The sequence below is a fragment of the Lagenorhynchus albirostris genome, chromosome 1 (assembly GCF_949774975.1).
Source record: "Lagenorhynchus albirostris chromosome 1, mLagAlb1.1, whole genome shotgun sequence".
NCBI classification, from domain to species: domain Eukaryota; kingdom Metazoa; phylum Chordata; class Mammalia; order Artiodactyla; family Delphinidae; genus Lagenorhynchus; species Lagenorhynchus albirostris.
In genome coordinates, this window is record NC_083095.1 from 1 (window position 1) to 14,341 (window position 14,341).

Sequence of the window (14,341 nt, forward strand, 5' to 3'; positions counted from 1 at the left end):
CATCACAACAAGTGGTTATTGCTGGAGCTGGGTCCGCCAGCCTCCAAGGAAAGATCTAGAGTGGATGGGAATCATACGCTATAATGGTGCCACAGCATATAACCCATCCCTCAAGAGCCACACCTCCATCTCCAGCGACACGTCCAAGAACCAGTATTCCCTGCAGCTGAGCTCTGTGATCACAGAGGACACAGCCACGTATTACTGTGCAAGAGACACAGTGACGGGAAGTCAGTGTGAGCCCAGACACAAACCTCCCTGCACGTGAGACAGGAGGCCTGTGATGCAGCGGGCCGTAAGGGCCTCTGGAATGTACTCAGGACTCACCAATTTTGCCTTTTGGCACCAGAAGCAGGTGCAGACGGTAGTTAATGGTGGTTTCCTGTCAGGGTCTGGGGTTTCCTCTCCATGTAGCATTTTTCCCAAGGGAACCTCTCTGGACCCATGCTTCTGTGCTTACACATTCAGTCTCTGAATTACAAAGAGTTTTTGAAATGGGGAAAATATTATCTCAGGTAAGAAAGGCAGAGAGTCAGAGTTAGATATTCAGGATTTCCCTTGTCTAAATCTAGTCTAAACTGACCTGTTTCAAAACTATTCCATCAGATGTATAAAGAGTTAAACATATTCTTCCTTCCTCATTGTGATATCTCAGCCCTGCCCTACTGTAGACCAGCTGTCCCTGCCAGGATGCTGGCTGTTGACTTGCCTGCTAACCTCTTGCATGAGAAGCATAAATACGCCGAGCAGCTCTGGATCCTCAGGGGGTCGTTGGGAAAGATGCCAGTTAGAGGGGACGTGGGTGGGGGTGTTTCTACATGTGCTCCTTGCTTCCAGGCCCAGTAGAATCCCTATACGCTTAGATCATACCTGCATCCTCTTCTACTGCGCAGATTATTTTATGTAAAATATTCATCGTCAAAGCTATTACCAATAGACAAGTTGGTAGGGAATGGTTGTAGTCAGGTAGATAATAACATGAATTTTCAAAAACTGCTGAAAACCAGTCTATGCTCCTTTCTTCACCACACCTTCTCAAGGGAGCACTAAAATGCAGGAAAATCACACATGTTCTCATTCCAGGAAGAGTCCTGCAGCCTCACTAGGCATGCCCACCTCTGTCCAGGAACCCCTGCAGGGGCAGCCAGGCCCAGGGTGAGAAGCCCAGGCCTGGATAGGAGGTCTCACTGTGTCCTGATGTGTGCTCTCCAGCACATCACCTAACAAATCCAGGCAGCTGTTTAGCTTCACGTCTGTTAGATGCAGCTGAACTGCCACCTGCAGCACATGCTTGGTGTGAAAATGGAGAAACAAAATAATAAAAGTTGCTCTGAGTATTGGGGCCCAGGGTAGGCCACCCCAAAGTGCACCTCCGTTGTATATTGATTGCTGTGAATTAAAGTGACTTAAGAAAGCGCCAAGACAGAGAGACAGTCCGACCTTCCTTTCTGTCCCCCTGAAGCAAGAAATTAATCTCTCACGTGAAAGGTGCTCTCCCTGCATCTGGAAGGAGGAGGACACCCTCATCACCAGAGATGGGAATTTGGGCCTGGAAGCCTCTATGAACAAACCATGTTCCTTCTTTAATGCACCACCCCGCCCCCAAACTCTGCTTAGGTTCTACTAATTGGGCACCAATAACATACATTTCTTTGTCCTGTCAATTCCTCAGAAGTATGGCATCTTTCTCTAACTATATAAAGCTGCCTGCTTTGGTCACTTCTAGATCCATTTTGATGACACATCCATGCACATGATTAAAAGTTATTTTATATCCTGTCAATCTGTCTTTGTTAGTTTTATTATGAGTCCAGCCTCAGGAACTCAAGAGGGGCAGAGGAGATTTCCCTCCTGACATGTCCAAGTTGTCTTCTCTTCAGCCTCACGCTGTACAACTTCTTAGGATCCTCAGTCCTCACGGCTACTGTCACTCTGCTGACATCACCTTGCCAGGTGTGTTTTTCTGGCATCTCTTTTCTGCATTTCCATCTCACCATTCGATATTTCTTCCAAATCGGTGTGAGATTTCAGTGTCCATTGTCTGGATGTACACAGTTTATTAGTCATTCCCTATGAAAGGACCTCTTGGTCTTTTCCAAATTTTGGCAGATATGAATAATGCTCAGTGAGCATCGTGTGCACGGTTCTCTCTGGACTAAAGTCTTATTGTCTTTCAGATACATACAAAGGAGCACTACTGCTGAAACATAGATACGGGTATGTTTAGTATTGCAGGAAGCCCCCAAAATGTCTCCCAATGTGCACCCTGTTCTGCATCCCCACCTGCTGTGAATGCCCCCCCCCCTGCTGCTTCACATCCTGCAGGTGTTTAAGGTTCTCAGAGTCCTGATCTGATCCACTCTTGTAAGTTTTCAGGGATATGTCCTTGTTCGGAATGCCACTTCCCTGTGACATATGTTCTCCCACAGCGTTATTTGCAAACTCTTTGTCTTTTTGGTCAGGTGTCTGTTAAGGATTTTAGCCCATTTTTTAATACTTTTGTTTCTTTCTTATTGTTGAGTTTAAGGCTTCTTGGAACATATTAGATAACAATCAGATATACTGGATATGTCTTTTGCAAATATTTTCTCCCAATCTCTAGCTTACCTCTGGGTAAATTTCAAATGTGTTTTTTATGCTTCTCAAATATTACTTGTTGTGTTTCTATTACAATGAAAAGTGAAGTTAAACTTTCACTTCCTAAGCCATGGGAACTTTATGTGGGAACATGTCACAGTACACTCAAAGTCTCTCTCTGATACCACAAGGATGGAATGGATAAACAGAGGGGGGACTTCGTCAGAGATGCTCTTCTGGTAAAGAGAAATGTACCAATGTACCCTCCTTCCTGTGTTGCTGGTGAGAACTGTGCTGCGTGTCCACAGAGACACAGATCCTTGATGAGAGAGTGAGATTTCATCAGTTAGAGTGACGGATTCCTAACAATAAATTTTACCCGTGACGGATCTGAGTTTATGAATGATTGTAACTTGAATGATTCAATGGATGTAGCAATGGTTGAAACAAAATCAATACCTTGAATTATTATTATTAATTTTAATTTATGTTGCCCCAGAGAAGAGTTTGACAATTACAATTTCAGTAACACATTTCCAAAATTTTTACTTATGCCTGTTAAAATTTAGACAACATGTTGTTTCATAATGAATGTTTCATCTACATCCCTCACATTTGAAACTGGATTCTAAGTGGACCTAGAAAATGAAATGTGAGGACAGTGAATGTCTCCACATTCAGTAACGTCTAAGGCAACAAATCAAACATCACACGAGGACGCTGCTGATTTCCAACTATAGTTCCCGCTTCTTCTTTGCCCAATGATTCCAGGAAAGCTACTAAATGACCTAAACCCTCTGGTCCCAATGTTGCTGAAGCTCACACCTCATTCTGAGCTTATCCCCTCAAGAGTTTATAAGGTAAAACACAGAGACCATCAGAAGGACCTGTCCACAAGGTCCCCAAGAAGCCACCACCATCAGCCCTTCTCCCTCCCATCACGATGGTCAGGCCCTCTTGATGTGACCATCACTGGTAACCTGCAGAGCAAGATGACTGAAATCTCCCCACTTCATTTCCCATCACCCACTGGGCATCTCTAATAAATATTCCCTCAAGCATTATCATATGATCCAGTCTCCAGACATAATTTCCTCCAATTATCTCCACAAAGGAAAAATAACTTTTTTAGTTCTGGTGACCTAACACATTTTTCCTATGGTTAAATGGACCCTAACAACACATCCCCATCCACTGAAACATAAAACACCTGTTACATATCCTTCTATGTTAACACGAATTTGGATGGATCTCCTCTAATCCACCATCTCAAGAAGGGCAGGTCAGATGCTGGGGCATCTGTACAAATGCAGGCCCTTCTTCCACCTGCTGAATAATGGGCCCATCTGGTTCCAGGTTTTACATGCCATCGCTTCCGCTCCCCTATCCCACAGCATATCAGCTCAATTTTCAGGTCCTGACAACAGGGTCCAGACTTGTCCTGTGATTCTTGCCCATATCACTGTGGTTGGCTCTCCTATTATCAACATTCAAGCAGGCTGATTCTTTAGTATTTAACTTACTCTGCAAATATTATTGGAAAAGCTACAAGAAGTATAGTACTATGTTCGTGAAAGAGTATGGAGTAAATATCTTCTCACAGACGGCAGGCTCTACACCAGTCAGTGTACAGATGAAATCACTGGAGTGAGAGAAAGGTGACCTGCCCAGACACACAGGTGTGGCCTCTCAGTGCAGGAGTGGAGCCAGCGCTACATGTACAGGGTGTCAGTCAGAGATGGGGACTCACATTGGTCTGCCTGGTTCCCAGAAGAAGTAACATCACTGATGACACTCATGTCAAAATCCAACACGCCTGGCAAACCCACTATAAATGTCAGACATACCATTACCATCGTGATCCCCAATTTACATCCTTGCAGACTGAAATGCAGATGGTGAGGCCACATCCTCAGTGCCCACAGTGAGATGGGATGGAGCTGTGTTCTGCTCTCCAGCACCATTTACTTATATGACCTCAGGCACAGTCCCAGGACTCACTGACCCAGGGACTCTGGAGAGCTGCTCTCAGGTGGACTTTTCAAAGGAACCCATTTCCGGAGGTGGGGCTTTCCTTTGACTATGACGCCCTCATACTCTGCAAGCCATTCACTGTGTAAGTTTACTTCCAAGAATCATGCATGTTCTCTTACCCAGTGCAGAGGGAAATGTGTTCCCTGAGCTCCGATGTCACTGGCTGTGACAGAGTTACAAATGAACACTTCTGGTAGGAGTGAGTCTGTGCACTGTGACCAGGTCAACTGCCCAGCATGTTGGAGTCCTGCGGAGCTTCCAGGAGCTGTCTGTTCTTAGGCCTTGCTAGCCCTGGGGATTCCTCAACGTCCACCCGCAAGGAAGGGGCCCTGAAGCTCGCGGTGTTCCTGCAGACACTCAGTTGTGCACAGGAAACAGGCAGGTCAGGCTACTGTCCATGTAAGCATTGCTGGGATCCATGACCATCACAGCAAGAGTGACTACCTTGTCCACAAAATACATGGTGTGTTTAGTTGTTAAGAATAAATCCACCTCCAGAGCAACTCTTGATAATATTTAAACTGTTTCAGGTGATGAAATATGCACCCAAGTTAAGGGAAAACGAACTCTGTTGTGAATTATGATAAACATTAAATTTTACCTAACTTTGTCTGAATTCAATGTCATTATTACATGTATGGTTTCTCTCAAATACTTGCCCATCCAGGAAATAAACATGAGGTAATGCAGAAAGGAAAAAACAAGAGTCTGTGTCTGACATCTTGGAGGACCCTGAATGTGTGATGGGTATTTATGTGAAATATATACATCCATGGGATTAAAGTCTATTCCCCAAACCTGCCGTTAATCCTTGAGCACAGCTGACTTCCTGACTAGCCCTTCAGCATCATTTCATTCCTGGACACAGAGACCCCAGGCATAGGGGGGGGACCCCATGTGTGGCTGAGTTCTCTGAGGGCACAGTCAGCACCTTCCTCAGGTGGAGCCCCAGAGACTGGGACCTCCCTTCACTACTTTCCGATTTTTATAGACTGGTCCCTCCCTTATGCAAATATCCCCTTAGACCACAAGGTAAAAACAAAGTACCAGTTCACTTAAATTCGGGTTTCTCCTCATGCTTGAAGAGAATTTCTGGGCTTCAGGAATCTCATCTGCAAGAAGATGAATCCACTGTGGTTCTTCCTCTTCCTGGTGTCAGCTCCCAGAGGTGAGTTTCTCAGGGATTCAGACGTGAACACTTGGGGAAGCTGCATCTGAGCCCATGAGTCACCGTGGTTCTCTCTGTCCACAGGTGTCCTGTCCCAGGTGCAGCTGCAGGAGTCGGGACCCAGCCTGGTGAAGCCCTCACAGACCCTCTCCCTCACCTGCACTGTCTCTGGATTCTCACTAACCAGCGATAGTGTATCCTGGGTCCGACAGCCTCCAGGAAAGGGGCTGGAGTGGGTTGGTATCATGTGGAATGATGGAGACACATATTATAACCCAACTCTTAAGTCCCGGCTCAGCATCACCAGGGACACCTCCAAGAGCCAAGTCTACTTATCGCTGAGCAGCCTGACAACTGAGGACACAGCCGTGTATTACTGTGCGAAAGACACAGTGAGGGGAAGTCAGTGTGAGCCCAGACACAAACCTCCCTGCACGGATGCCCGTTACCACCAGGGGTCGCACAGACCCAACAAGTACAGGGCTGCGACCTGCAGCAGGTGCATATATGGGCTGGGAGGGAATTCTTGTTAGAACCTATGCTTTCCTCTTCCTGCCCAGGACCTCTACCAGAGACTCTGTTCTGTATCCTAATGTTTCATTGCTGTGGATTATGAAGTGTCTAAAAAATTTTGTGTGCGTATACATATTTGCTTTTCATTTTTATTATAGTTGTGTATATATATTCATATGCACAGACAAATATAATACTCAAGAATTAAGGTTGTTTATCATTTCTTTATTTACCTTTTTCTCAAAGGAGCTCAAAAAAACCCTGCAGCTCACCATAATGTTAAATTTCAGCCTGAAGTTTGTGAAACGTGTAAATATCCTGACAATGCACATGAGATTTTTAAACAGTATTAATTGTTGTTTTGTTTTTGTAGATGTGGAAGGAAGAGACACACCGTCCTGCTTTCATGCAACCTGCACAAGCATTCTGAATTCTGCAGCAGGCAGTGTTATAGACTGTAACGCCAGAGTGCTCCAATACTGCACGTGCAATTATCCTCGTTATTCAGAGATTCCAAATCTGCAAATTCACCTACTTCTAGCTTTTATGAGCACCACAAAATAAATACTGTCAATTTTGTGGTCATTCACGGACATTAAGAATGTGGCCGGTTGTTTGAATCAGGCAAGACACATGCGCGCGCACACACACACACACACACACACACACACACACACACACATTTTCCCAGCTGAGGTCAGTCAAGGTGATGCTCTCTTTTCTTGTTTCAACTCCCGTCATGTAATTGAGAACTTTCTGGGGTCAAATTACTGCCATGCTTTTCACATTTCTGTGATTCTTGGCGATTGTTTAAAGTAGTCCCAGGCATAGGGCTGAGGAAAGTCTAGTGTCCCTACGCACAAATGGCTGTGAGTGGACTTAGGGAAAATATACATGAGACATCAGCTTCATTCAGGCATGCGTTATATGGCCATAGGCGGTGAAATGATACTCATGTCTCCAATATGCAGCTCACCCAAAACCTGAAGACAAAACTCGCTGCTGCATATGGGATGCAGCCTTGGAAACTTGCCTTAACTCCAAATAGAGCCTGGCAAGTGGGGACTTATGGCCAAGAAGGCAGTGGGGTGGAGTGCACTGGAAATTATTAAGAGAAGAAATACAAGCTAAGGGGATTCTGGTTACATAGACTCAAAAGGATTCTTGCTAAAGGGAGACCAGGGTGGTCAGATACCATGTGGGTGATAGGAGGTTTGATGGCTTTGATCAAATACTGCGGGTGATCAGAGTTCAAGGGTAGGGGATTCTCATTATTCTCACTTAGCAGGGCTCTTGACAAAACCTGGCCATGCACATATAAACACAGAAGCCCACAGGTCAAGACTAGTTGAGAAGAGAATTGCAAGGATCCTGTTGGCTAAGGGGTGGTCAGGGGTCTTTGTCACACTTAAGAAGAGGAATAATGAACACACAAGTAAACCTGGGATGCACACAGACACACAGAGAAAAGACCATCTGAGGACTCAGTGAGAAGACGTCCATCTGCAAGCAAAGGAGAAAGGCCTGAGAAGGACCCAAACCTGCTGACACCGTGACTTTAGACTTCTAGCCTCCAGGCCTGAGAGGAATCCATTGCTGTTGTTTAATCCACCCAGTCTGTTATTCTGTAATGGCCACACTAGCCAACGAGTACACCTATAATATAGACGCAGATAGACATATATGGAAATGTAAGTATCTTATTGGAAAAGAATCATCACCCATTCTTCAGAGGTGACATAAAGCAGTGTCCACCCTGGATCTCAGCCAGCACCCTCCTCCACAGCCCTAGAGAAGGACCAGCCGGGACCATCTTTATATGGAAACATGCTTCCACCTGCACATCACACCCAGGCTCAAGGGGAAAGCACAGCACCTGTGTTAGTCAGAGTCAGGGTTCTCATCTTCACTGACATAACTCTGTGAAAGTCAAAGCATTGATCAAAATGAACATGGAAATCGTCTGGTCATTCCTCCTCTTGCTGGCATCCCTCAGCTGTGAGCATCTCCTGGGTCTGAGGAAGGTGGAGTTATGGGATGACATCTGTGAACTGGGTGTCTCCTTGTTTCTCCTTCCCCAGGTGTCGTGTCCCAGGTGCTGGTTCAGGAATCGGGCCCAGGACTATTGAAGATCCTCTCCCTTACCCGCTCAGTCTCTGGATTCTCCATCACAAACAGTGCTGGCTGCTGGGACTGGATCCCTCAACCCCAGGGAAAGGGCTGAGGAGACTGGGGTGCTTTGGTTCTGGGAATAGCACAGCATACAAGATGTCTCTCCAGAAAGGACTCTCCACCTCCAGAGACACCTCACAAATTCAGTTTTCCCTGCAGCTTAGCTCCGTGATGACCGAGGACACAGTCCTGTGTTACTGTTCCAGTTGGTTCAGTGAGAAGTCAGGATGAGTCCAGACACGACCCTCCCTGCAGGGGCCGCTCCAACCACCAGGGGGCGATCAGGGTCTTCAGGAAACAAGAGGACCCATTTCAGGGCAGGGGCAGAGGATGGGATGGAGGGATTTTCTCTCAGAAACTGTGGTTTCTCCACTGGATCATTGCCACCCCTGGAAGCCTCATCCACAATGATTCCAGGGAACTTCCTTGTCTCTAATCTTGAGACTTTTTCATGGAGTCAGGCTTGTCTGTCTTTCCCCATCTAATTGGAAGAGCTGCACAGAAATATTTCTCCATGACACCTTTATTTGAAGGTTAGGTCACTACTTTCTGTTATTAGTTGTCAAGTTTTTAATCGTTTAATGACATAAAGAATTTTTACTGTTGAACTTTAAATCTGCTTTCCAGCATCAGATGGATTTCCAATTCCTCTCATCCTGACAATCTCTCCAGTCCTGTCTGAAGCAACTCCTTTCACTTGAATAGAATGAGTCATGTTGATATTCGGAAATTGATGTCCATACAGCACTGCAGGCATTCTCTGCTCAGGGGACCTTTGGAAATGTCGGGACACAGGCTGGGCTGTAACATGTGAGCTGTGTTTCCTGTACCTTTTTATCTAGTGTGGACATTGATAATAAATAGTTAGATAAAACAGAGAGATAGATAAAAGGGAACAGAAACAAGTATATCCTAATCGTATGGAAAATAACCATAAAAACTGACTACATATCCCATTTTTAGGGAGTCGTAAAGGCTCGAAGGTGTAAAGATGATACAAGCACCCGTATGAAGTTATTTGTATTAACATAAATATTTTTAAAACTTTTGTAAATACTTTTCTAGCTCACTCCTCAATCCCATGGTGAGTGTCTGGTTTTCTCTCTAAGAAATAGACAAATATATTCCAATTGGCTGCCATTGGCATTCCTTCCAGCAAGCGGATGAGGGGCCTTTCACTCTACATCATCCCCAGTATTTAAATTTTTTATTATTTTGTGCTTTAACTGTTGTAATAATTGAGTAGCAGTATTTCATCATCGTGTTATTTTATGTTTCCTTAATGAAGAATCCTGTTAAAACCTTTATCTCTTCTATGTGTAAGTATCTTCAAATGACTGACACAGTGTACATTATTTTCATTATTTATTGCTATCGTTGAGCTGTTAATTTGCTGTATATTCATGATACAAGTCCATATGAATATGATACTAGAAAGCACATTCTCCAAGTCTGTGCCTAATTCCCTTCTCAGTGAAGTTATTCTTTCTGTTGCTATTGTTGTTTTTAGTACAGAATTTTTAGTGGATACAGAAAAATTACAAATTTATATTACAAATGATGTTTGGGGTATTATATCTAAAAATTCATAATGTAACACAAGGGCACCCATAAGTTCTGCCATGTCCATACTCCAGGTCACTTTCAGGGATGGAGGGTTAAGTTCACCTTCTTGAAGGGAGGATGACCATGATGAGGTACCTGAAGTTATTCCTTAAGGGACATTTATCCTACCTTCCCCATTAGATATATTTATTCAATCTCTTTATATAAGTATGAATCAAGGTATTTGTTTCATAACTTGTGTTGAGGTTATATATTAAGGCATTTTCTTTGCTTCTGTAATTGTGACCACTTGTCAGCCACGGGGAGCTCTTTCAGATTGTCTCCTGTATCCTCTCTACGGGCCCCCATCCATTTGTGTGAAGACTTCCTTACTTTCTGGTGCTACAAGAATCTGCAGGATAATCATGTGTATTCTCTTCTCCGGCCCTAGAATTAGCCATGCCTCAGCTGAGTTGCGGATCCTTTTTTGGAGAATAGTAATAGGAATCAGAAGATTGGGTATTAGGATACTAATGCTGGTGTTCTGTCTACTGGGAGCATTGGCTCTAGACCCTATAAGCTAAAAGACCTTGGAAATATATCTGTGTGCACTACCCCACGTATACACACACACGTCTGCAACTATCTCTGTATCTCACCTTCTGACCTGTGTTAAGGTAAATGTGAGACAATTCTTACATCTCCAATCCTAGAGCAACATCACATGGTTAAATCCAGACTTTCCACCTTGCTTGTCTGTTACGTTCCATCCAACAGTGAGAAAACTGGCTCCACCGATGCCATCCAGCTACTAATTGTTCAATTCCACATGCACAGTAGTAACTGAATGCTTAGCCTGACTCCTGATGGAAATACCGTTATCCACCAGGCTCTAGTGCTTACGTGCAGTGCTTACAACTTAGCCTTCAGACTCCACTCATTTCCAAAGTCATTTAGGTCAAAACCTATTTTCCCACCTTCTCCAGCCATGTTAATTCATAGATTCACTATGATATTAGGTATCATGTATACAGTGTGCATCGTTCCATCCTTCAGTCTCTGAACTTCTAAATGAAATTTATATTTATATTAAAAAGGTTCTCCTATTACTGTATATATTTTGACAAATTCATAGTGCAATGATTCCACCACTGCAATTTCATTGAGAAGAATTTCACCATCCTTAAATATTGTCCATGTTTATCTTATGAAAAACCTTCTCCCAAATTCCTGCTAAATGCTTATCTTATTGGTTTATATATAGACTTGTCTTTTCCCAAAGGTGAAATAGATGAAACTGAACGTTTTCAGACCAATTTTTTAATTAGCAGTATGCATTTAGGATTCCCTCATGTCCTTTCATGGTATAATAGTTTAATATTTAGATTGCTGAATACAATTTCACAGCATGGATACATCACTCATTGTTTATCTCCTAATTTTTGGAAGAATGTATTTGTGGCTTCCAATTTTTCTCAATTGTAAATGAAGAGACCACAATAATTCATGGGCAGTCAATGATTGAGCTCTAAGTATCAAGTCACTTATGTAAATATTACGAGCATGACTTCTGGGGTCTTGCATTAGGCTCTGTCTAGGTGTGTGAGTGACTGCGTGGAGGAAGTGCTCTGATGCAGAGACCACTCAGCTGACCCAGGCATCGTGCTGAAAGGATGTCAGAGCCCAAGCAATGTCCACACGAGGTGGACACAAGGCCCAGCCCTCAGACCCGGCTGAGCCCCAGCCTACAGTCAGGGTCACCCTCCCTTACACGTGAATGTGCATCACAGGAGCAGGTCCTGTCGCTGAACTTCAGCCTCTCACAGCGACCCTGCATGGGGCACGGTGGGCTTCTCCTCCAGGCCCTCCCTAAGCAGAGACGGTGAACAAAATAAAGACCTGCTGTCAGTAGAAACTGTCAGGGGTTGTGGCAGGGTTTTGTGCGTCAGTCAGCACCTGGAACATTCTTATGCATTTCCGCCTGAGATCCTATTGCATATGTGGTAAGTATATGGCACAGTGGGACTGGATGAGGGGACAAAGGTCACACTGTGAGCGGAGATGCTATGAAACAGTGCAGATCCAAGTCCAGGGCCAAGGTCCTCCTCCCCAGGATGCAGGAGGACCTAACAGCTCAGGCAGGAATCCTGGGCTGTCCCAGGTAGGAAGACACACCTGTGTGGGTAGAGACGTAACACCATCTGACTCACACTTTAGCAGGACCACGCTGACACTGGCGAGGTATTTAGGAGATGTTGGGACACTATTAAACCCTAACCACACTCGACCTCAAGGCAAACATTTCTAGTTTAATCTTGTAGTAGTTTTTAATCCATTCAGCAGCCTATGTCAGGATTAACATTCTTATTCTTTGTTATTCTGTGAGCATTTGTATCTCTCCAAGATTTAAATTTGTTGCTGTCTTCGTTCTATAATTATCTGATATATTGGTGAGATTTGGATAACGTGCAACGTGGCCCATTTTGAGGCTGTTTTAAGAACACTAAATAAGAAGCATTTTCTAAGCTTCTCATCTCTCTGCGTCTCCAAGACGAGTATCAGCTTTATCGTAACACCCAGAAACTGGAAAGGGTTCCAATATCACACATCAGCTTAATAAATAAGCCAATCATGCTATGACTATTCTTGAAATGCAACCTGTTATTAAAACCAGGATTCTTGATGCACACAAAAACATGAGAGTATTCACAAATATTTGTGCTGAGTAAAATAAGCCATAACAATAAATATATATATATATTTTTGTTTTGAACATATATTATGTTCCCACTTTTATAAATACTAGAAAATGAAAGTAACCTGCAGTAAAAAGGGAAGATCAACGGTGATGTGGGGACAGGATGGAAGATAACAAGGGACAGGAAGGCGGAAACCCAGAAACTACTGAAAATAATGAGAGGAATTGATTTGTTCTCTCCTGATAATGCTTATGCCTCCGTCAGTATTCATCACAGTGTTCATTCTGAGTGTGTGCGCTTTGTTACATGTCAAGAACGTCATTAAAGTAATTACAAATAAACGAATGCATGACTTGGGAGGGAAGGAGTGAAGGGAAGATACTGAAACATAAGAGACTCTTGAAAATACTTCTCATCAACCCTGACGCCCTCCATATATTTTAGGTAAACACGAGAAGAGAGCAAAGTCATCATGACCTCATTACAGGAGGGGGATCTGCAAACCTCACCCGGAAACTCCAACTCTGTCCTCTAGTAGGTTCCAGGGAGCAGCCTGGCCCAGAGCTCAGGAGCAGATGCTGGATCTAACGGTCACCCCATGTTTCTCCTTGGACACTACACACACCCTCCATTCCTCTGGGTGTAGTTTACACCTCTAATATGACGGTAACAATGACAGCTACATCATGGGATGTGAGTGCACATGTAAGATCACATATGGGTCCTAAGGGTTTACTGTGGAACAATCACACAATGAAAGTTATATTTCCCAGTTGCTATCAACACCACAAAATCCAAGACTCTCACACCTCCTCTGAGACCCTGCCCTTTCTGAGGACATTCAACGACGTAGCCTCTTATATACTAGAAGGTCATGCAAATAGGGTCCTTCTTCTGCTGATATAAAGCAGCCCCAGCCCTGACCCTGCAGCTCTGGGAGAGGAGCTCCAGCCCTGGATGCCCACGTGCTCCCATTTGGGGTTCAGGACAGAACACTCACCATGGACTTTGGGCTGAGCTGGGTTGTCCTTGTGGCTATTTTACAAGGTAATTTATGGAGAGCAAGAGACACTGAGGATGTGAGTGGATGTGAGTGAGGGAATCAGTGGATGTGTGACAATCTCCTGACCAGGATGTCTCTGTGTTTGCAGGTGTCCAGTGTGAGGTGCAGCTGGTGGAGTCTGGGGGAGGCTTGGTGCAGCCTGGGGGGTCTCTGCGACTCTCCTGTGCAGCCTCTGGATTCACCTTCAGTAGCTATGGCATGAGCTGGGTCTGCCAGGCTCCAGGGAAGGGGCTGGAGTGGATCTCACCTATTAGTAGTAGTGGTGGTAACACGTACTATGCAGACTCTGTGAAGGGCCGATTCACCATCTCCAGAGACAACTCCAAGAACACGCTGTATCTGCAAATGAACAGCTTGAGATCTGAGGACACTGCCGTGTATTACTGTGTGAAAGATACACAGTGAGGGGAAGTCAGTGTGAGTCCAGACACAAACCTCTTTGCAGGGAGGGAGGAGGGGGGATGCAGGGGGCACTCAGGACATACAACTGCTGGGTGGTTCATTCCCTGGAGCAGGTGCAGATGGTAGTTAAGGGCTGCTTTCCTCTAAGGGTCTGGGGTTTCCTCTCCA

At 44.5% G+C, this 14,341-nt stretch overlaps 2 gene segments (V, D, J or C); both read left to right on the forward strand.

The window, feature by feature from the left end:
• The first annotated feature begins 5,721 nt into the window (after nt 1-5,721).
• LOC132514930 (immunoglobulin heavy variable 4-59-like) lies at nt 5,722-6,312 on the forward strand. The segment is given in 2 exon segments: nt 5,722-5,779; nt 5,864-6,312. Coding segments are annotated over 2 exon segments (495 nt in total).
• A 7,347-nt stretch (nt 6,313-13,659) lies between these two features.
• On the forward strand, nt 13,660-14,176 carry LOC132516108 (immunoglobulin heavy variable 3-23-like). The segment is given in 2 exon segments: nt 13,660-13,755; nt 13,860-14,176. Coding segments are annotated over 2 exon segments (363 nt in total).
• Nucleotides 14,177-14,341: the final 165 nt, after the last annotated feature.